At 42.4% G+C, this 22,621-nt stretch overlaps 1 protein-coding gene across 3 annotated transcripts; it reads right to left on the reverse strand.

Annotated features, from left to right (window-relative positions):
• Window positions 1-16,792: 16,792 nt before the first annotated feature.
• FST (follistatin) lies at window positions 16,793-22,312 on the reverse strand. 3 transcript variants are annotated; one of them, XM_045903500.3, is made up of 6 exons: window positions 21,824-22,312; window positions 19,771-19,962; window positions 19,118-19,336; window positions 18,562-18,786; window positions 17,683-17,910; window positions 16,793-16,955 (listed from the first exon to the last, which is right to left on the reverse strand). In XM_045903500.3, exons 1-6 carry the CDS (start codon window positions 21,906-21,908, stop codon window positions 16,873-16,875), a joined length of 1,032 nt encoding a protein of 343 aa, XP_045759456.1. In that variant the 5' UTR covers window positions 21,909-22,312; the 3' UTR covers window positions 16,793-16,872. The 3 variants fall into 3 exon arrangements, with proteins under 3 accessions (XP_045759456.1, XP_045759465.1, XP_045759447.1); XM_045903509.3 differs by having other exon boundaries at window positions 16,793-17,221; window positions 17,683-17,913; window positions 21,824-22,310; XM_045903491.3 differs by having other exon boundaries at window positions 17,683-17,913; window positions 21,824-22,308.
• Between the last annotated feature and the right edge of the window lie 309 nt (window positions 22,313-22,621).

Here is a 22,621-nt window from a genome sequence, read left to right on the forward strand (position 1 = left end):
TAATATTTTATAATAAATCTGTGTTCTATTTATCACCAAATCATCTACAGACAGGAAAAAATAGGTGTTCATATTTTACAAACCCTATTTCAATGTTTGGTGTGTACGTGGATTTGTAGACCCTTCGCACACTCAGTAGCTTACAAGTTGCAAATACTTTTCTAGGAAATATAGGCTCATTGAAGGTTTTTGGTTGGGTAATGACAAAGGAAAGTTAAACCACACAAAAATGAGATACATGTTTTTCAAAATACTCTATCTTGCTTTCATATCTTTATTCATCCAATGAATATTTTTTCAGTATCTACTATGTGTTAGGCAGCATTCTTGGTGTTGGGCATATGGGAGGTGCCAGGCTGGTATCAATGGAGGTGATGAGAAGTGGCTGGATTCTGGATCTGTTCTGAAAGTAGATGGGGCGCCTGGGTGGCTCAGTTGGTTAAGGGTCTGTCTTCGGCTTAAGTCATGATCCCAGGGTCCTGGGATCGAGCCCTGCATCTGGCTCCCTCCTGCTGGGGAGCCTACTTCTCCCTCTCCTGCTCCTCCTGCTTGTGTTCCCTCTCTCACTGAGTTTCTCTCTGTCAAATAAATAAATAAATAAATAATCTTAAAAAAAAAAAAAAGGCAAGTAGATGATGAGGGAACAGAAGGCAAGCTGAGGACAAAGCAAAAGCTGACACCCCACAACCCCCCCCCCATGGGATATAGATGACATTCCTCTTGCACTCCTGGCTACACTAAAGCTAAGGAGAGAAAAAACAAATAGTTAAACTTACAGAGATCACAATCCTGCAAGACATGAGTCTCCCTCAGTTTACAAATGTCTTAGGAATCTACAAGAACAAAGCATTTCCATCAAGAACCTAGCTTCCAGAAGGAAATGTAGATACAATCAAATGTCCTTATAACCTGCAGCCCATTGACAGATACTTGAAACAGATGGAGGGTAAATGTTCCTCCAGGAAGCTCCTAACTATCTTCATGTTAATGCTTTGCTAGAGGGAAAAACAACCTTAACTTGACAATGGCAAGGCCTCTGGTATCCTGTGAGTCTTCTTTAACATAGGAAAATCCTTTTGAAACCTCCCTTTTCCTTACCTCCCCCAAACCCATAGTATATAATCAGTCACCCCTCACAACCCCAGGGCAGCAGCTCTTTTTGCCCACGGGTCCTGTCCCCATGCTTTAATAAACCACCATTTTGCACCAGCCATCTCAAGAATTTTTTCTTAGTCATCGGCTCTGGACCTCACTCCACCGAACCTCACCTATATTCCAAAACCCCATCAGTAGAGTCAACAGGATTATGGACAGATTAGATGGAGTGTATGAAGGAAAAGAGTCAGTGATGACTCCAAGGCTTTTGACTGGAGCAGCTGGAAGAATAGAACTGCTGTTTGCTGAAATACAGAGGACTGTTGGAGGAGAGGTTTGGGGATGGGGCTAATCAAGAATTTGGTTTTGAATATATTCAATTTGAAATGACTATGACTCAAGAGAAGATGTATGTAGATATATGCTAATGTAGTATCTCTTCAATGAATATAAACAAAATTAGAGGTGTGTTAGAGCTGGCTCACACCAGCTCATAAGAGCTGATCATTACATTTTTAGGAATTTTTGAGCCAGTTGTTAAGAATTAACAAGCTGTTGGGGCACTTGGCTGGCTCAGTTGGAAGTGCATGTGACTCTTGATCTTGGGGTTTTAAGTTAAAGCCCCACTTTGGGTGTGAAGATTACTTAAAAATAAAATCTTTTAAAATGATTAACAAGCTGTTATTCAAAATTAAGCTATACAAATATATAGAGTGTATTAAATAAATTATACTGAGACAAAAGTAATGCATATATATGTGTATGTGTGTGTGTGTGTGTGTGTATTATGTAGGCTCTATGCCCAGCGTGGAGGCAATGCGGGTCTCAAACTCATGACCCTGAGATCAAGACCTGAGCTGAGATCAAGAGTCAGACACTTAACCAACTGAGCCACTCAGGCACCCCAAAAGTCATACGTATTTTAAAACTCATCACTTCCTAATTATTTTAATAATGTCTGTGATGATGAGGTTAGATCTTCTGTATCTGTTCAGTGCAAGTACTATAAAATGGTGCACATCTCTTTTCAATTCTGGGTTCAATGACCTCACATTCGTAGCTTGAAATTAACTATGATAGTATAATTACCAAATGCCGCAAACCAGGTCTTTTTCTTCCTGGAGAGCTGATTGTTAAATCACACTCACTAGCACACTACTGAAAATTCCTCAGTGGAAACAAATTTTATCTTAATTCTCATATGTCCTTATAACATCATCATCATCATCATCACATTTGTTTTTATTCTCCCTGCTATATACATGAAAACAAAGCAACAAATCAAGAAGGTGGACAGAAAATAAAGGGTTGGTGAGTAGCTAGAATAGCACACCCCAAACAAGAAGGATCTTATAAATTAGACCAACTTTTGGTACATCTATGCAGCTTAACACTTCATCTTAAAAAAAAAAAAGCCAGCTTCATATGGATGGGGAACAGTCTATAGGATATAAAAAGTGAACAAAATAAAGTGCACAATAGACTTTATAGTATGATACTATTTATGTAAAACTAAACAAAAATACAAGGTACATGCTTGTTTATGCAGTGAATATTTCCGAGAAATATACATGAAACTGGTAACATTAGTTACTTCAGAGGAGGGGAACTTGATGACCAGGGTATAGGGGTGGGAAAGAAACATACTTTCCCTAAGTATCTTTTTGTTCCCTTTGAATTTCCTAGCAGGGGTATGCATTTCCTGTTTAAAATCAAACAAACATACCTTTTTAAAAAAGTGCTTAAATGGCTTTAAGAACATGGGTGGGAGGAGGAGGAAGAAAGTTTTTCCACTTTAAATTTGTACAAATTTTGCCTCTTTAAACTCAATTATGATTCCTTATAAATGTCTGTTAACATGATATCCATCTTCTAAATATAAATGCTACCGTTTTGGTCAACCATTGTAACCTATAAACCTAAGGCTATGTTAAGCTCAAAGCATGTTTAAGTTTGGTTACTAAAAGAAACTATGTGTTAGAATATTTGTATGTAAAATTATGTTCACTGACTTAAAAGTAATAAATATGTTTATCATAGGAATTTGAATATATTTACCTTCTTATGATAATGAACACATTGACAATGATCTTACTGGTCTTATAATTATCCTCTCCATTATATAAATAGGATAAGTTTCCTTGTTAATTACAAAATGCAGCGGAGTCTAGACTTTTCTCCTCAGTTGTGCAAAGAGATAACAGTGCTTATAGCAGACTCATTATCAAAAACACAATAGAAAAACTCGCGCTTTCAAGCACATCGGTATTGTAGCCCTGGAGACGAGTCTGAACAGAGGGTGGTGGAATAGATTGCTTTAGCCCCAAAACTGGAGTGTGCTAATATAACGAGTGAAGAAGCCACATGAAACCTCTGTTTTGGTTTTCAGTGGAAGCTGCCTGTCTTTGCGGCTTGGTCCCAATCGGAGAGCATAAAACTGCTGTGTTCACTAAATTAAGTACAAAAAGGTAAATGCACACATTCAGGTATGTTGGGTAAGGAACCAAAGTTTAGAAGCAGGGTCAGCAAAAGCAGTGTTTTTTTTTTTTTTTTAATTGTGAAATGAGGTAGATGGAGCTGAAAAGCAGTCATAGCAGGCTGTGGTAGAGAAACTGTTCTTTTCCTCAGTGTTTTCTCCCTCCCTTTCCTGTATGAATTAAGGATTGATCCACCAAAAATCAGGTCTGAATAGGAAGTCTTAGGTGGCTCCTGTGTCAGTTGGGGTTCTGGCAGGAAGAGAGAATTCACCCCAGATGGTTTGTCGTCAGAACCTACGTTCAGGACAGGACTACCTACTGTGGTGTGGGGAGAGCTAAGAGAGTCAGCAAGCTATGTGAGGCACCTAGACCAGTAACGACAAAACGCCCTTACTTTCCCCATAGAAGAAGGGACAAGGGGAGGAAGTAGAGTTTCTGGAGCTCAAAGAGAGCTGGGAATTACATGTAGACAGGGCTGCCCTGCTTCTCCTGGATGGTCATGGAGGAAAGCGGATCCAGCCAGAGAGTGGTCCCAGAGCACGGAAGGAGCAGGGAATAAATACCTGACATCTCTCTCTTCCCATCCTCTGCTCTCTTCTCATTGGCCTGGCTAAACTTAGAGGAAAACCAGCCCCCAAAGAGGGAATGGGAGATGGATCCCGCAGGGTTCAGCCTTCCAGGGAACAGAGCAGGAGAGAGGGGGATGAAGAGTGGATGGAAAGTGGAACTGTAATAGAATAAAAAGTAATCTCTGTGCCCAATGTGGAGCTTGAACTCCCAACCCCAAGATCAAGAGTCATATGCTCTACTGACTGAGCCAGCCAGGCACCTCATTTGGGATCCCTATGTGACCTGAGGTAGAGTGTTGAGGAAAGATTCTCTCTGGATATCTGTTCATTATATATGCATATGCATCATTGCCATAGGACGTTGCATATCATATCTAGAGATATATAATTAATATTCTAGAAAAACAAGCAAGTGCTTGCATAAATTTTCAAGTTTTGTTCTGCCCAGAGGAATTGAATGATCAAATTAAAAGCTGGGAAAAAAAATGCACATCCAACTTTTTTTTTTTTTAAGATTTTATTTATTTATTTGTCAGAGAGAGAGAGAGAGAGAAAGCACAAGCAGGGGGAGAGGCAGGCAGAGGGAGAAGAAGGCTCCCCACTGAGCAGGGAGCCCAAAGTGGGACTCAATCCCAGTACCCTGGGATCATGACCTGAGCCAAAGGCAGACGCTTAACCGACTGAGCCACCCAGGGATCCCTGCACATCCAACTTTAACTAAAGAATATGAATCTGAGTAAGATTGGAGGGTTTTGTGAAGATCATGTAAAGGAGAAGAGACATAGTTAACTCTTCCCTTCTTCCACATTCTGAAAGGGAAAACTGCAATTCAAAACTGTAATTTGTGGAAAATAATTTAAATGAAGGAAAATTAGCATATAGATGATAAGGTCTCATTTTCTACTTAATTTCTTTCTTTTTTTTTTTTTTGATTTTTCACTTAGTTTCTAAGCGAAGAGTTAAAGCATATTTCTTCTGGCTGTGAAGATTTTTCTTTCTTTTTTTTTTTTTTAAAGGTTTTATTTATTTATTTGAGAGAGAGAGAATAAGAGAGAGAGAGCACATGAGAGGGGTGAGGGTCAGAGGGAGAAGCAGACTCCCTGCTGAGCAGGGAGCCCGATGAAGGACTCGATCCCGGGATTTCAGGATCATGACCTGAGCTGAGGGCAGCCGCTTAACAACTGAGTCACCCAGGCACCCTGTGAAAATTTTTCTTTTCTTTTCTTTTCTTTTTAAAGATTTTATTTATTTATTTGACAGAGAGAGACACAGCGGGAGAAGGAACACAAGCAGGGGGAGTGGGAGAGGGAGAAGCAGGCCTTCCGTGGAGCAGGGAGCCCAATGTGGGGCTCGATCCCAGGACCCTGGGATCATGACCTGAGCCGAAGGCAGACGCTTAAAGACTGAGCCACCCAGGCGCCCCGTGAAAATTTTTCTTAAAGAAGGAATAATTTGCTCTTATCAGAAAGAATGGGTATGTATACATACATTTGCCAAAAAATAGTTGCAAACTTTTCATTTTCAAGATGGAGTATAACAAGTAAAATTAAAATATTACAATAGATTAAACTGTTCTATACTAATAATTCTTTTTTTTCAGCATCACTTTACATCCAAAACGGAAAAATTAACTTCTGTCCTGATAGAAATTGGCAGCACACCAATAAAAACATGTGATAACATAATTAATTGCTTTAAGGCTGTTTGACTGTGTTAGTAGCCAGGTGGAGATAAAATTATTCTCTCTGCTTTGGTAGGTTTTTTTTTTTTAAGATTTTATTTATTTGAGGGGCGCCTGGGTGGCTCAGTCGGTTAAGCGTCTCCCTTCAGCTCAGGTCATGATCCCGGGGTCCTGGGATCGAGCCCCCCATCAGGCTCCATGCTCAGAGGAGTCTGCTTCTCCCTCTCCCTCTGCCCCTCCCCCTGCTTGTGCTTGCTCTCTCTTGCTAACGCTCTCAAATAAAATCTTTAAAAAAAAAAAAGATTTTATTTATTTGAGAGAGAGCTTGAGCAAGGGGGAGAGGGAGAGGGAGAAGCAGACTCCCTGCTGAGCATGGAGACAATGGGGGGCTCCATCCCAGGACCCCAGGATCATGACCTGAGTGGAAGGCTGATGCTTAACCAACTGAGCCACCCAGATGCCCCCTTTGGTAAAGTTTTAATATGAATTTGGTTGTTATTGTTCTTTAAATTTTATGCTAAATGCTTTTAGTACAAAGTGGTATATGATAGGACTGGGATTTTTATCATTTTCCTAGTCTGAGAATTTTTTTAGAAATGTTAAAAGAATCATACACTGGTAAATTAAATATTTTTTTCCATAGAATTCTGACTTCTTTCCCTACCTTCTCTGTGTTAACGTGTTACTATAGTCATAAAACTGGGTATAAAAGTATGGCATGTTTTTAATCCATTGAAAATATTTAGTTGGCTCAGTTGGTTAAGTGACTGCCTTCGGCTCAGGTCATGGTCCCGGAGTCCTGGGATCGAGTCCCACGTCGGGCTCCTGGCTCAGCGGGGAGCCTGCTTCTCCCTCTGACCCTCTCCCCTCTCATGCTGTTTCTCTCTCTCTCTCTGACAAATAAATAAATAAAATCTTTAAAAAAAGAGAAAATATTTAGTTTTTTTCCTACTGAAGTTAAAGGACTAAATTCTGTACAGCTCTAATTTCAATGCTTGGCTTATATTTACCTTCTTCAAAACTGGTATTTAAGGATATAGAAATGTAGAGTAACTATGGGTACACAACTAGAATGTGTTAAAATATAGTGATGTCTTTTATAAATTGTTGCAAAACTGAAACAATTTTCAAGTTAAGTGGGACTATGAAATTGTTCTACTTAAATTATCTGGGTAATTAAAAAATAACATCTTTATTATGGATAAAAATCACATACCATTCAATTTATCCATTTAAAGTATACAATTCAATGGTGTTTATGTATTCGCAGAGTTGTGCAACTAGTACTATAATCAATTTTAAAACATATTCATCGTCTGAAAAAGAAATCCCATACACATCAGCAGTCACCCCCCCCCCCCCCCCGCCATTTCTATCCCATTCCCTCAGCCCCTGGCAACCACTAATCTTTCCGTCTCTACAGATTTGTCTTTTCTGGACATCTTGGCAAAATATTCTTTTTTGGCAAATTTTTAAAGGTGCATTATTTCTCTGACAAATTCTAAATTTTATATTGATTTATTATATATATTTTTATTGATTTATTGTATATTGATATACATATATTTTCCTCCTCATTAACTATTGAAGCTTTGCATTAATTTAAAAGGTCATATATAAGATTTTTTTTTAAGATTTTATTTATTTATTTAAGAGACAGAGCACTGGAGGGGAGTACGGGTGAAGGGAGAGGGAGAAGCAGACTCCCCGCTGAGCAGGGAGCCTGACACAAAGGCTAGATCCCAGGACCCTGAGATCATGACCTGAGTGTAGGTCAGACACCCAGCCAACTGTGCCACCCAGGTGTCCCATATGTAAGATTTTTCAAAAGTTTACAGTTGATCCTAGAACTGCTGTCATAAACTGGAAATAAATGACACTAGTGGGTTTGTGTTGAGATGTAATATTGGCCCATAAAATCTAGACCCCATCAGGAGAATTTTAAACAGATAAATCAGTAAATCAAACAAAACAACTTTTATAATGTTACATGAGCCTATATTCATTCCTTCTGCTCCTGGATATTGGTGAAGAGAAATATTTATCTTGATCTGGTCCTTTTTCTTTCGTCACCCGGATCTTTGGCCCATGTCATCAGCACTGGAGAGCTGACTTTCTCATATAATGGTCTTTGTTTTTCACCAGCCTTTGCTTGACGTTGAGTTCAGACTCCTCAGTGACGTGTTTGTAAGCACTAGATCCTGCACTGTTCCACCAAAGGCTGAAGTTCAGGAAGCTCACTTGCAAAGCATTCTGCCATATGTTAACTACTGTTTGTTATTTGGGAAATTGCTTCTGTGTTTGCCTCATGTTGCTGTTCTCCCCTTTGTCATAGGGGTCTGCAGTCACTAGCAGAGGAATTGCAGCGAAAACCACGGTGATATTGAAATACCGCGGAAGGGACAGAAGACTGTGTAGATTGAAAAGCAAGGGCGTGGAGAATGGAACTCTTGGCCTGCAAAGGGCGATCAGAGCATATTGATGCATGAAGCAAAGCAGGTGAAGGACACTGGGGACATGGTAAATGCAGTGAACTAGGGAAAGCATACCCTACCTGGAGGAGAGGGTTGCTGCTGTCTGCTCCGCTCCTGGTAGTCGTGGCTGTGTGGTATCACAGGCCCAGTGATACCTGGCTTTCAGATTTTTCAAGAAAAAGTAGAAATGCAGAGTTTTGGGTGGAATTTCCTAAGTGTTAAATATTCTCAATTAATTAATTCAGAATTATTCTACCAGTTTGTGTGCTCCACAAAATATAAGTCAGATCCAGTCCACAGGTTGCCAGCTTTTGATCTCTGATACTGGTGAGAACACAAGCTCATAAAGAAGCCCCTTAAGAATGGCAAGATAGGAGGGTGTGGAAATACAAAAGCCAGGGGAATTGACGAGTAGAGTCTGGTTAACAGTCTACAAATCCAAGAGACGTCTGTTAGACAAGGATAGAATAATGTCCATTGTGTCCATTGTATTGGGAGCTTGGAAGTCATTGATAACATTTGTCAAACCTCTTCAGCTAACAGAGGAAGAGACCAAATTGCAGAGGGTTGAGGAATGAAGGAGAGGTGGGGCAGTGGAGACCCAGTGAAGATTGCTCCACAGGTTGTTTCTAGAGGGAGACACAAGAAGGCTTTTTTTTTTTTGACCAAGGCTGAAGTTTTTTTTTTACATATGTGTTTGTGCATGTATGTGTATCATTGAATTGGGCAAGCTTTACTAATTATATTATTTCAATTTTCTATAACCTTAATTAATTAAGTTTAAGGAAGCTCTACACCCAGTGTGGGGGTTGAACTCAGGACCTTGAGATCAAAAGTCGCATGCTGTACTGACTGAGCCAGCCAGGTGCCCCTCTATAACCTTATTTTTAAAAAGTTTATGAAGCATATTTATAGGCTCAGGTTAATAAAACCACCATAGAGGGAGAAATTAAAAACAATGGAGGGAGGGGCAACTGGGTGGCTCAGTCAGTTAAGTGGCTGCCTTAGGCTCAGATCATGATCTCAGGATCCTGGGACTGAGCCCTGAGTGGAGTCCCCAGGCTCCCTGCTCAGTGGGGAGTCTGCTTCTCCCCCTCCCTCATTTTTGTGTGTGTGCACGCTCTCTCTCTGCGTCAAATAAATAAAATCTTAAAAAAACAAAACAAAACAAAACAATGGAGGGAAAGCTGTTAACAAGGAATTTTCAGAGGAGATTGGGAGGGGCTGTCATGGAAAGACAGATATGAAAATGAGATTCTCTGAGATTGGAGGGAAGACAATTAGAAATGGTATGGAATCAGGCAAACTCATGGCTCATGCTGGCGGTAGGAGAAGCTGAGGTAGTTCTTTCTTCATGGCAGCAATTTTCTAGTTATGCGGATGAGATAAAGTTCACTGAAAGTGAGGAGAGTGGGAGTGGATATGTTGTTTGAGCACAGTGGTGAGGGTTTGGAAATGCCACGGAAGGGAATGGGAAGGAGAGATGTATTTTAAACATTGCCCGTGAGGCTAAAGAACCCAGTTCCCGGTTGGATCCCATACTTGTGTAGGGGCATCGATTTCTACTTTTTCAGGATTTCATTCCTTGCTCAGCAGCCTAGGTATAGGTGTGGAGAAGGTAGATTTCACTGAGCCAGTTAGGATTTTGGCCAGAGGGTGTAGGTAAATGGACAGGAATTCACAGAACTGAGGTTCTGGTGAGAGAATCATTGAGGTATTTGAAGTAGGAAACAATATGAGACTAAGAGGGAGTCAAAGAGCAGGAAGTTGAAAGAAGGCCCTTCTAGTCTTGGTTCAGACTATGAGCCTTGGGACATTGTTGCTGCATTAGGATGCATCCCTTGGAGGATGTCACTTATAATTGTTTCAAGCCTGTATGTCTATTGCATGTGGTTGTTTAGATCTCCTCTCTTCTTAGAGGAGGTGGGCCAGATGAGTAGCAATTTTTGCTTTCTGTCCCATGGATAAAACTGAAGCACTACTTGAAGAAGATGATGCAGAACTCCTAGAAGTTGCCAGCAAGTGCCAGGGAAGAGAAATGGATCCAATGTCAATTTAAGGGAGAACCAGGGTTGGAAAGCCACTACTAGTCATTCAAAATTCAAGTCTCTAGGGGTGCCTGGCTGGCTCAGTTGGTAGAGCGTGCAACTCTTGATCTTGGTGTTGTGAGTTCAAGCCCCACGTTGGGCTTGGAGATTACTTAAAAAAAAAATCAAGTCTCTTCTTGATAAACTTACTTCTCGATGCATATGGCTGAAAGGGATGGTGGAGGCAAGTCCACAACTCCTAGCCAGCATAACTTAAGCCTCCCTGGGAAGATCTCCCTTAATACAGTGGAAGATGAGAATATTAGGAAAAATGTGCCTTGTGCTGTTTCCAGCTATGTGCCTTTATCACCAGTAGGCACACCCACAGCATGAGGCCACATTATATGTGAGAATCCTGTCCAGATCAGGCTGGTGAACAAGGCTGAGCATGGCTTCCCTGGAGCTCTACCAGAGTCCCATTATACATGGGTTTTCTGACTGCCTTTGGAACATCAACTAGCCAGGGTACTTGGAACTTGAAATAATTCTAGGGCAGTAGTTCTCAAACCCTAGCATGATTACGAATCCCCTGAAGAGCTTGTTAAAATGTAAATTCTTGGACTCTATCCTCCATGAATTTGGTTCAGGGGTTCTGGGGTAGAGCTCGGGAATTCGTATTTGTAACAAGTTCCCAAGTAATGTTGCTGTTGCTGGTCCAGGCCCTACACCATTTATGTAGCACCAGCTATATTTGGGGATTTTATTAACTGGGCTCTGGTTCCACATATCCAATGAATAAATTGCCTTAAGTCCATTCTGATGACTTCTCTTGGGTTTCTGATCCTGCTGAAGACTCTACCTTAGGAATTCTAGGTATTGCTGGCCTTTTGAGTAATCCAATCCTTCTGTTACCTGTTGTCATTGGGCCATAAACCCACAGCAGTCTCAAGAAACTATAGAGACTGGCATTTATGGGATATATCATGACCACGAAATTGTCCCATCAATTATTTTTGGTGCTGAAAAAGACAGCGATCTATCAAGATTTCTTCTTCAAACTAGAAAAATATAAAGCCCCTTCTTCCTCACCAGGATTATAACTTTTCCTCTTTTTGCTTGCCTCAAATTCTTGAGAAAAGCTTATACTCATTCTTTAGCCAGAGACCTGAGTCCTTAGGAAATTAATACAAGAGGCTTTTGGTGGGAGTGTATCTGGCTTCCAACAGTATCAGTTGGTTCCTGGGCCATATTCTTAAAATAGAAAAATGACCAATTACAGCCCTGCCAGGACTACATTTGGTGTAATCCAGAGAATATGTTTTTAAGTGTCTGAAGGACTCAGCCACAGGAATCTTGATGGTACCAGCCAAGATATCTGAGGTCCAAGGATGGCAAAACCCAGGGACCATTCAGTACTCATGGGGGGATTCCAGCTAAATAGAAGCTGGGATTTGGACATGTCTGGGCAGGTCTGCTGAATATGCAGGGCAGGCATGCCTGGAGTCTATTTACATGACAACTTTTGGCTGAAGAATGACTGTATGCTGATCTGAATGGAAAGTGGAGTGGGAAGAACAGAAATGTGTCTGTCTTAGGACCCAGGTTTTGATAAATGTTCCGTCATAAATGAGTTTATTAATTAAATAATATATCATCTTTTTGTTTCTCGGAATTATACAATTTGCATTAAGATTTTTGACAGTTTGAAAATAGCTCATTACTATTTTTAGGAATCTGTAGTCCTTATGTAGGAAATCATATCAAAATGAAAGAAGATTGATTTAATTGGCTGCCTGGGATTATATTGGGTGTGTGAGAAAAGGACAAAAGACACTTTTTTTTTAAAGATTTTATTTATTTATCTGAGAGAGAGAGAATGAGAGAGAGAGAGCTCATGAGAGGGGGGAGGGCCAGAGGGAGAAGCAGGCTCCCTGCTGAGCAGGAAGCCCGATGCAGGACTTGATCCTAGGACTCCAGGATCATGACCTGAGCCGAAGGCAGTCACTTAACCAACTGAGCCACCCAGGCGTCCCCAAAAGATGTATTTTGTGGCTTTGGAAATATTGGTGGATTAGTGGATTTTTAAAAAATTTCCATAGGAAATAATATATTTAAACTTTTTTTTTTTTTTTTTAAGATTCTATTTATTTATTTGAGAAAGAGAGAGAGAGAATGAAAGCACAAGCTGGGGGAGAGGCAGAGGGAGAAGCAGACTCCCCCGTGAGCAGCCAGACGTGGGGGCTTGATCCCAGGACCCTGAGATAATGACTCAAGCTGAAGGCAGATGCTTAACCGACTGAGCTACCCAGGCACCCCTAAACTTGTTATTTTGAATTGTGTACTCTTGGTATAGCACCTACAATGTTGTGAATTTTGTTAAATATTAACATGGCTAAAATACTTTAAAATTATATATTTACCTTCCATTTAAAAACTGTTCACAATTGTGCTTCTGGTCTTGATTGGTGCCATTCCTCATTCATTTGCATTTTCAGGATAGAGTTTGGTTGATGAGCCACACTTCCACCTTTGTTTTTCTTTAATTAATAACAATTTTTATTATTATTATTTTTTAAGATTTTATTTATTTACTTGACAGAGAGAGACACAGCGAGAGAGGGAACACAAGCAGTGGGAGTGGGAGAGGGAGAAGCAGGCTTCCCGCCGAGCAGGGACCCTGATGCGGGGGCTTGATCCCAGGACCCTGGGATCATGACCCGAGCTGAAGGCAGGCGCTTAACGACTGAGCCACCCAGGTGCCCCAATTAATAACAATTATTATAATCTTAGAGGGCACTCATTTACGGACTTTTTTTTATGTGCCAGGCACCCATCTAAGCATTTTACACATCTTTTCTCTTTCAGCATTATGAGGGAGACACTTTTATTATCCTATTTACATGGGGAAACTGAGGCACAGAGTGATTAAATTACTTGTGCAAATAATATATAGCAAGCAGTGGAAAAAACCAGGGCTTTAGGGCATTTACAGTGTTTTAGTAAAGTTACTAATCACTCTAAATTTTAAGATGATTATAGAAAAGAAAAGGCTGTGTCTCAGTTTGGGTATGGTTTAGGTGCCATGGACTCTCTCATTGCCAATTTTGGTTCTTCAAGTAGCCTTGGTAAAGTCACTGGAATTATTTTCCAGAGACTTATGGTCATAGAAAAGATTTTTTTAAATGACTCTAATATTTCCGTTGCTTTCCTAGAGAATGCAAGAAGCAGTCTACTGTGTACCTCTCCTTGAGAAGGACTTTTTAGATTTTTAAACTTTTTATTTGGATATAATTTCAAACTTACAAGTTGCAAAAGTAAAGAGAGCATTAAAAATACCCATATACCTTTTACTCAAATTCACTTATTGTTAACATTTTATCTAATTTTTTTATCATTTGTGTGCTTTCTCAGAATACATATGGGGAAAAAACCATAACGTTATATTTTTTCTTTCTAAATCCTCTAAGGGTAAGTTACACTTTTTGGCCCTTTCTCTATAATATATTAGTGTGTATTTCCTAAGTGTAGGTATAGTCTCTTTTGTGACCACATTACAGTAGTTAATTTCAGTAAATTCAACAGTAATTCAATACTTTAATCTATGGACAGTATTCCAATTTGTCAATTGGCCCTTTAATGTTATTTATAGGATTTTCTTCCTTGGGTACAGGATGCAGTCTAAGCTCAGTTACTGCATTTAGCTGTCACATTTGAGAGTAATTCTGATTATGCCAGATTTCATTTTTGCTATAGTCTAGAAGCCATACTCATACAGTATATAAAAATCTTAATTTAGGTGGACATCTGATGATCTGATGATGAAAATTAGACTTCTGATAGATTTTTTCATTATTACTTGATATCTTATAATTTCTAATGATGATTAGGATTTGGTCATACTAATTAAAACTAGTTTTAATTAGTTAGCTAGTTACTAGTAACTGTTTCTATGATATTGTACGCATAAGTGAATTAGACTTTTTTTTAAAGACTTTTTGAATCATAGTTGAACTTCTAACAATAGCCTCATGATGTTAATCTAATTTTAATTTTAGAAGAGACTTCTATTTTTTGGTTCTAATTAATCGAATTCAGGATTACTGGAAAAGTAGGGAACTCCCAAGAAGGAAAATGAGATACTGTCTAGTGTGTAAGAGGAAAGACTGATGCTGACAAATATAAAATAAAAAATTTTGAATAATCAGGATGTTGTTTAAAAGGCAAGCTGTTGATTTTATCACTCCCCCTTACTAAGACACACATGGGTCCCTGTTAAATCTGATGTTTTTACTCTGATCGTCAATGGCAGCTTTAAAATGTCTGTAGCATCCCACGACGAAGTCACAAATCAATTCCAGGAAGGGCTGTGAAACCAAATCTGCTGCTCTTTCCTTTCCCAAGAGCCCATCCCTAGTGGCCGCCAGTAGCTTCTGGGCACTGGAGAAGTTATGACCCTTGTCTTCCCCAGGGTTAATGGCAGTCTGTTTGTCTTCTGCAACTCCCTTTCACCTTTCTCTGGGAAGCTGGGGCTGAAGGCAAACAGGTTCCCAATCATTATTTAAACTACTCCCTATCTAAGAGGCCCCTCGTCCTCCACCAAATTTGGTGACCACAGTTGAGAGCCAAGAGTCCCCTACAATCATTTTTAATAGTTGTATTAGAGAGGGTTTTCAGAAGAGACAAAATTTTTAAAAAGATCTTGGGTCATGGTTTTGAAAGAAAGATCCTATCTATTAGTTGAGCAATGTTGGCAATATTGACTGTTCTTTGCTCTTTCCCTCCCACAGACCCAGTCCTCATTTCTTTGCATCTTTCATTCCTTTGATATTTTTAATATACTTAGGCAATGAATTAGCACTCATTGAATTGGACAATTTGTATTATCTAGTTTTGCATTATTATGTATTACAGGGACTAGGCTCTAATAATGTGACTTGGCTCTTAATGTAACCTGCAAAATATTGACACACATTCTCTTGAGGGTCATTACATAATCCCGATGAACCATGGAGGTCATTGTGGAAATCCACTTCTGCCCCATCCTCACTCCGAGTCCCTAGAATTCCAACCCTGTAATGCCTATTTCTGTACTTGATATTCTGATTTCTAGAATGTGCTTGTCAAGTATTAGTCTATTTTCACTTTTCCTTGTGATGTGCTTTGTTTTTTAAAGATCTAAGATCCATTTCATTTACATGAAGGAAGATAAAGGGTTCCCCTGGCTATGGAGAGGAGCTTACAAAAGGACAGCAAAGCTGATGGTGTTTTTAGGTATGCAGTCACTCCTGCAGAGGGGTTGCTGGACCTCAGATCCCTTTATTTTTCAGACTCCACTGAAGTGATTGGTAATTTACCTCAGTTTGGAGCTCACTCTACTTTTCAGCAAATGTATCATACACACTTTAACTCAAAAGCCCCAACAACTTCTTCCACATATCAACAAGTGAGACCATTGGCTTTTTAAAATTTTTTTATTTTTTCACTCATCATTTATTTACAAATACACATTATAACTTTTATATACATTGCACATTTACATGGTAGAAAAGTACAAAACTATATATTTAAATGAATTTATATTTAACTTGCCATGTTTGAAAATATAAAATTGCATCAGAAAAAAGTATGAAAAGCAAGAAACTTGAACTGATAAAGCTTTGATATAACTTTTAGTGACACACTGTTTGAAAAAGAACTTTCTGGAGGTACAGCACACTAGCTTAAAGGAAACACCTAACAAAAGGTTTAATGTACAGCATTCCCTTCCTTCAGTCTCCAGATACCCATATCACTCAATTTCTTTGGATTTGTAACATCTTAAAAGTATATTCTGAGAATTCTAACATTACTATCACCCTTTCTCTCACAAATCATGACAAGAGAGCGGAACTAGGAGTTTCCTCAAAGATGTATCCTCTGTACCTTCTAGTTGAGTCAGTTATCACGCCTTTTGGTCAGTCAAGATTCCTTGTAAACAAAACCCGAGGGATCATGTATGTACAGAACAGGCAGCAGAGAATCCAATAAATAAACATGACAGAAACTGACATGCAAGTTTGTTAAAGTGGGAAAGAGTCTAATAACAGTGAACTGAAGGGAGACAGATGAGTGAGTGAATAGTCAGGAATGGACTTAAATGGTTTACAAGGAAAAAAAAAAGCTTTTACTTTACAAGCAAGAGACCTCACAATAAATAACAACTGCTCTTCCTTTCACGAATAAATTTCTTCAAAAACAAGGTGTACAGTCAACCAGACATTTTATGTATAAATTATAAAACATGACACAGTATAAATAAATGTCTACAAGTCTCAACTATGGGCCTCATCCAGTAGACCTCACAATGACTGCCTCTCCGGGACCAATGAGTAACAAGGTGGCCTGGGAGAGAGTTCTAGGACAAAAGTCCTTTATGTATAGTTTTCCCCCCAAATAAATAAGCATACACTTATTTACAGTATGGACAATATATTTTTTTTCTTTTTTCTCCCCCCCTCTTTTTTTTGTTTTTGCCAAAGGCTATGTGAACACTGAACACTGGTGGAGGGTTTACCACTCTAGAATGGAAGATATAGGAAAGCTGTAGTCCTGGTCTTCATCTTCCTCTTCTTCCTCGGTATCTTCCGAAATGGCTAGATGGGGGAATACAGGGGAGCTGTTGTTTAAATACGGACAACAACAGCGCAGAAGCAGCTCAGTGTATGTTTTCAAAGCCCTCTGATACAGCCATATTACAGCGTTGCATTTTTATGTGACTTGCAGTGAGATGCTTTGTTTTTGGCATCTGCTGTTATGCAATAAGTTTAAAAAAAATTTTTTTGTTTTAAACATAATCTATGAAGTCAAAAACTGCAGAAAGTTCTGAAGAATCAATGGCTCAGGTTTTACGGGCAGATTCCTGAAATTAGATAAAAAGCGCTCTTGTGTTCTAGGTATAACTGCTTTGGGTCCTTAATTCAGAGTTAGTAGAGGCAACTGCGAAAAGCAGCCGCCTGTGTGTGATCACAGAAAGCTGTCTTTGAAAAAGAGAAAAAAAGACTTTTGAAGCAGTTAGTTTAGATTCAAGTGTTAATAAAGCAAACGGCAAAGCACATGACTAAAGCCAAAGAATTAGGGGCAAATGACTAGAAGTAGGTTTTTAGAGGCAAGCCCGTTGATGATCACTGGACAAGTCCTAAAGCCAGAAACATTCCAGGGACATTTTTCTGTGGACCACTGAACTGCTGGTGAAATTTAGCAGTTACCTAATTTAAAGAGAAATGGGCTTCTATTGGAGGGTTTTTGTGCTTTTTACGTCTCCATTCCCTAGGGCTTGCCTGGGAAAGCCTCAAATGGCAGCAAGGTTAAAATCGCACTTACAGTTGCAAGATCCGGAGTGCTTTACTTCCAGCAGCACCCCCGAGGAGCAGGAAGCTTCCTTCATGGCACACTCACTGGCGTAAGTGGTATTGTCGCTGGCACAGACAGGCTCCTCAGACTTACTCTCAGGGCACAGCTCATTGCAGAGGGAACACCGGCCTCTGCCAACCTTGAAATCCCATAAACACTTCTTTCCACCGGTGCACTGGATATCTTCACAGGACTTTGCTTCTAGGATATAATACGCCTGGGATGAGTAAATTGATTTCCCCTTTTCCCCATTTCTCCCTTACTTTAGTCCCCTGTCAATAAACACCAACTCACTAATAGGATAATGGAGGCATTATGCAAAAATGCTTGATTATAAAACTGAAACTCAAATGCACATGTTTCCTACATACCCTATTAGTACACGAAAATAGTATTTCTGGGGAACAGGTTATCACAGTATTCTTGAATTAAAAATGTATTTATTTCCCACAAGTAGGATCTTTTGAAAAATAAAAATTCCATCAGTTATTAGAATCTGGTAACAGACTTTAGGAACTGTTAAGCAATTATTTCTTGCTTCCAGCAAGTCTAGCACCTAAAATATGTGTAAAATTGAATGAGTTCTAAGTTTCCTAAGACAGAAAATTGTTTCCTGTTTCTTGCTGGCATTTCAACATATATGCCAATGCTTCTGGAAGGTAACTGTTTTCTTGAAGAATGCTGTGGTTACCACAGTTTACCCAAACTGGGGAGTATTTCTCCCTTTGGTGAAACCATGCATTATGGAGAGGCCTTAGGCTTATTCATTGATTAACTCCACGGTTTTAACACTACAACTAGCCTTTCTGATCCTGTTTCCATTTTCCTTCCTTAATCCAGAATACCTACTGATACACTTTCCCTCATAGGCTAATCCAATCGATCTGCCCAGGAGGCAGGTAGCCTTTCTCAGGTGACAGGCACTGGAGTAGGTCACTCCATCGTTCCCACAGAGATACTGTTCAGAGGAAGTGGGCTCTGGGCAAATCCGGTTACATGTCACACAGTAGGCATTATTAGTCTGGTCCACCACGCATGTGGAGCTGCCTGGACAGAAAACATCCCGACATGTCTCTGAAATAAAGAGGGAAACACACATCAATGATAGGCGCTTCCTGCCCTGAGGGAGTGAGCATTTGGTATTATCAAGGAAGTCATAAAGGGGAAGTACCCAGCTTTTCAAAAAGCACTTTGGGAGCCTTGTGGTTTTCAAGAGAAAATCTACGACTCTAGGTCGATCCCCTCAGTGTTCTTATGAAGTCTTCAGAATATAAAAAAGGGTTACTTTATTTTGCATCATCATTATTGTTAGGCTCTTAGAGTGGACTATACCGTCCCTCAGGGGTCTTCCAGTGGGTTCACCTCAGGGGGGAAAGCTGTAGGAGGGGAGCCAGGTCGGACCTACTTTTACATTTGCCCTGGTACTGGACTTCCAGTTCCGGCTGCTCTTTACATCTGGCCTTGAGGAGCGCACACTCATTGCGGTAGGTTTTCCCATCCAGCCCACACACTGGGCCCTTCCAGGTGATGTTGGAACAATCTGGGGCACAGACGCAGCGGGGTTTGTTCTTCTTGTTCATTCGGCATTTTTTCCCGGGACCACAGTCCACGTTCTCGCAGGTCTCTACGAGGTGGAAAGAGGCATGGATCAAAACCAGGGCCAGGCAGTAGGCAGGTCAGCCAGGAGGGCTGTGGAGGCCTGGTACCACCCTGTGGCCAAGAGTTCCACCAGAGGGGTCCAGCTCTCTCCTGGAAGTTGCGGAGGGGGTGGGGGTGGGGGGGCAGTGGCCTGCACCCTAGACCCAAATCCCTCTCGAATAGGGCGAGTGTGCTGGCTTCACCACCGCACTTGGCTAGGAAGTCGGGAACCTCTGGGAACCGTGTTTTGCCTGTAGTGTGTAACAGGCAAGATTCAACCAGAAAGGCTTACAGGGACTGGGGGAAGATGGAACCCGCGAACAAAACTCTCCTAGTCCCAAACCCCAGCTGGGCAATGGGGAGGGTGAGGATAAGACGCCCTCTACCGAGGGCCTGACAACCGGGGAGGAAGAGTCCTACCTTTACAGGGGATGCAGTTGGGGGCGCCCCCATTGAAAATCATCCACTTGAAGAGCGTGTTGTCATTTACATCCTCCTCGGTCCACGAGGTGCTCAGGCGGCCAGTGCTGCAGCACTCCTCCTTGCTCAGTTCTGTCTTGTACAGGACCTGGCAGCGGCCGTTCTTTGCTTGGCGGAGCCAGCAATTTCCAGCTGCGAGGAGACAGGGGTGGGAGGTGGGTGAGAGAGAGGCAGGGGAGGGGGAGGGAGGCGGCGAGCCTGCGAGGGAAGGAGACCCAGCAGGGATGGGGAGGGAGTGAGTGTGGAGGAGTAGAGAGAGACGGGAGAGAAAAGCAGAAAATAAATCGAAGGGAGTGAAGAGGTGGGGGAAGGCAGGGGGAAAAATCCGGCTGAAGAGGTGGGAGGTGGGTGAGGGGGAAGCAAGGCGAGAGCGAGAAGCCAGAGCGCCCCAGCCATATCAATGTCAGTTACCAGTGACCCAGACACAACACGTGCAGCTTGCATTGACTTTTACTAGACTGTTTACTTTTATTCGTCCCATTTCATAACCTGCAGCGGCTCGAAGGGCAGATTAAAGAACCTGACAAAAACAGGATGCGACGGATGTTTTTACATGTCGGTTTCATGTAGGCGGTACGGGTATTATTTGTGACAGGGGTTAAGAAAGTAGGAGAACTTGAGAGAGAGGGAGAAAGAGAAGAGAAGGAGACCGACACAGACACACACAACAGGAATAGATCAAGCACAAGGCACTTGTGAAAAATGAAAGCAAAAAAGCAACCGGGCCCTGCCCGGAGCTGCCCTGTGCGGCCTCGAGGCGCAGCCCGCCCGCCAGCCGGCCCGGCCCGTTTTGCAATCCGCCAGACCCAGAGGACGCCCGCGGCCACCGCGATCTTTCGAAATCTCCGAGGGCTGCTTTCCCCGGCGCCCACGTCCGCGGCACCTAGGCAGCGCCTCGCCCCGAAAGGCGGGCAACTCAGAGTAGTGCGGTGCCGACGGCGAGGGGCAGTGCCCAGGGGGACAGTTTACAACACACTCAAAACGTTAACGCTAAAGCAGGGGAAGTTACAGGTCTGTCTCAACAAAAGTGTAGGGGAAAAAAGAAAAGGGGGAGGCTTCCTACTATTTCACGGTAATATACACCTATCTCATACCTACCGAGAAATCTCTGCAAGTAATTTCCCCTTCTTCCTCCCCCCTTTTCATGTTAGGATTTTGGTCAGGAAGACTTCTTATGAATCATCTATATAATCTGAACAATAATTGGACCGCAAGCTGCTATTATTATTATTTAAAAAAAAAACTGTGCCCAAAGACTAATTGAAATAAATTTAATAACCCCCCCCCAAACTTTAGAAATTTGCTCTTAATACATCTCGGAATTTAAATAAGTTGTGAGCTCCTCGCTGTTCTACATAAAGTTAGTCGGAGGAATGAGGCACAGAAGAAAAAATTAAAACTCAAAACACACCGGGGTAATTTTTTTTTTTTTTTGCGGGGTTTGGGGGGAGGGGGTTGGAAGAAACATCCACTAGGCAGAAAGCTACTCTTCCCTCTAAAATTTTCAGCACCCACATCTCCAAGTTTGGGCAAAGTTGCTGAAACCACGTCCCCCAGCCACCAAAGAAATTTCAGTATCTCCCCCCATCCCCCAGTCATTTTTTAAAAGTATCCAAAAGACGTAGGAGGGAAAGAGGTTAGATTGTAAATGGATCGACTGAAATCTCCAGGCTACTGATGCTTGTCCCCTTCTTCAGAGCCAAAATAGGGGAGATAACATCTAAACCGATTATGTCCAGAACTTGGAGCATCTAACCCTAACTACTGAGAGAGACTCGAGCTTACTGCCTTTCCTTACTCGAGCTCCAAACTCGGCTGGCAGTCCTGAAGTGTCACTGCCTTCAGTTTTCCCACTCTGCTCCATCCTGGAGTCGCTAAGTTGGTCCAACATCTTCCGAGAGCAGCGTTGCTTAGAACAGACCCAGCGCGGACCACAGAAAAGTACAAACCCCTGCCCGCAGCCGGGCCTCCCCGCGCATCCCCCCTCGCTTACCCTGGGCGCTGCGGTCCTCCATGAACTGGCAGAGCAGCAGCAGCAGGAGGCAAAGCCCGCCGGGCTGGTGCCTGGGACCGACCATCCTGGGGGCAGACGCGGGGCGAGGAGCGCGGCGGCGCGGGGAGCGGGCGCTGCGGCGGGTGACTCGGGCGAGCGGCGCGCGTCGCAAAGGCGAGCGGCGGAGGGCGCAGCGATCCCGGCGCAGCCCCGCGCTCGCCGCCGGCCGCCCGCGCGATTCAATGGACGTCAGAAGCCGGGCGCAGCCGCGCTTTAAATCTAGACGGGGGTCTCCGCGGTTTGCGGTGGGCGGTCTCCCAGTGTGTGGGGCAGTGGGAGGGCGGCCGCGAGCAAGGGTGTGCGCGGCTCCTTGGGGGTGGGGAGCTTTTAAAAGTTCAGTGTGAATCAGGTGACATTTCCCACCTTCTGGAAACCCTTCCCAATTATCTGTTGGAGGTGCCCGAAATCAAAGCGGCAGGAGGGGAATCGCCGAGTTCTTATTTGCGTAGGAGGGAGAGGGAGGGGGAAGGCGGAGGGGCGGGGGGTGGGGGCGACGCTTCGGGGGTGGGGAGTGGGGAAGAACACCCACTTCAAGTCCTGCACGCCGCCGCTCGCAGGCAACGCCGGCGCGCCCGGGGTGGCGGGTGTGTGAGTGTGTGAGTGTGTATGTGTGTGTGAGAGAGAGAGGGGGGCGCGGTGGGGGCGCTGGAGGAGGAGGCGGCGGGCGGAGCGGGTGTGTGTGTGGGGGAAACCCGGGAGTTTGTCTCTGCTCCATCGCTCCTCGGCTCCAGAAAGACT

This window comes from Mirounga angustirostris, unplaced genomic scaffold (genome assembly GCF_029215605.1).
Source record: "Mirounga angustirostris isolate CCGP_5_RB_7025 unplaced genomic scaffold, mMirAng1.0.hap1 SCAF_7, whole genome shotgun sequence".
Lineage (NCBI taxonomy): Eukaryota > Metazoa > Chordata > Mammalia > Carnivora > Phocidae > Mirounga > Mirounga angustirostris.

Excerpts from the sequence above, each read along its gene's own strand:
- FST (XM_045903491.3), bottom strand. The coding sequence starts at position 21,908 with ATGGTCGGTCCCAGGCACCAGCCCGGCGGGCTTTGCCTCCTGCTGCTG. Across the intron at positions 19,337-19,770 it reads CAACTGCATCCCCTGTAAAG|AGACCTGCGAGAACGTGGAC; the intron begins GTAGGACTCTTC and ends TCCACCTCGTAG. Across the intron at positions 18,787-19,117 it reads GTACCAGGGCAAATGTAAAA|AGACATGTCGGGATGTTTTC; the intron begins GTAGGTCCGACC and ends TCTTTATTTCAG.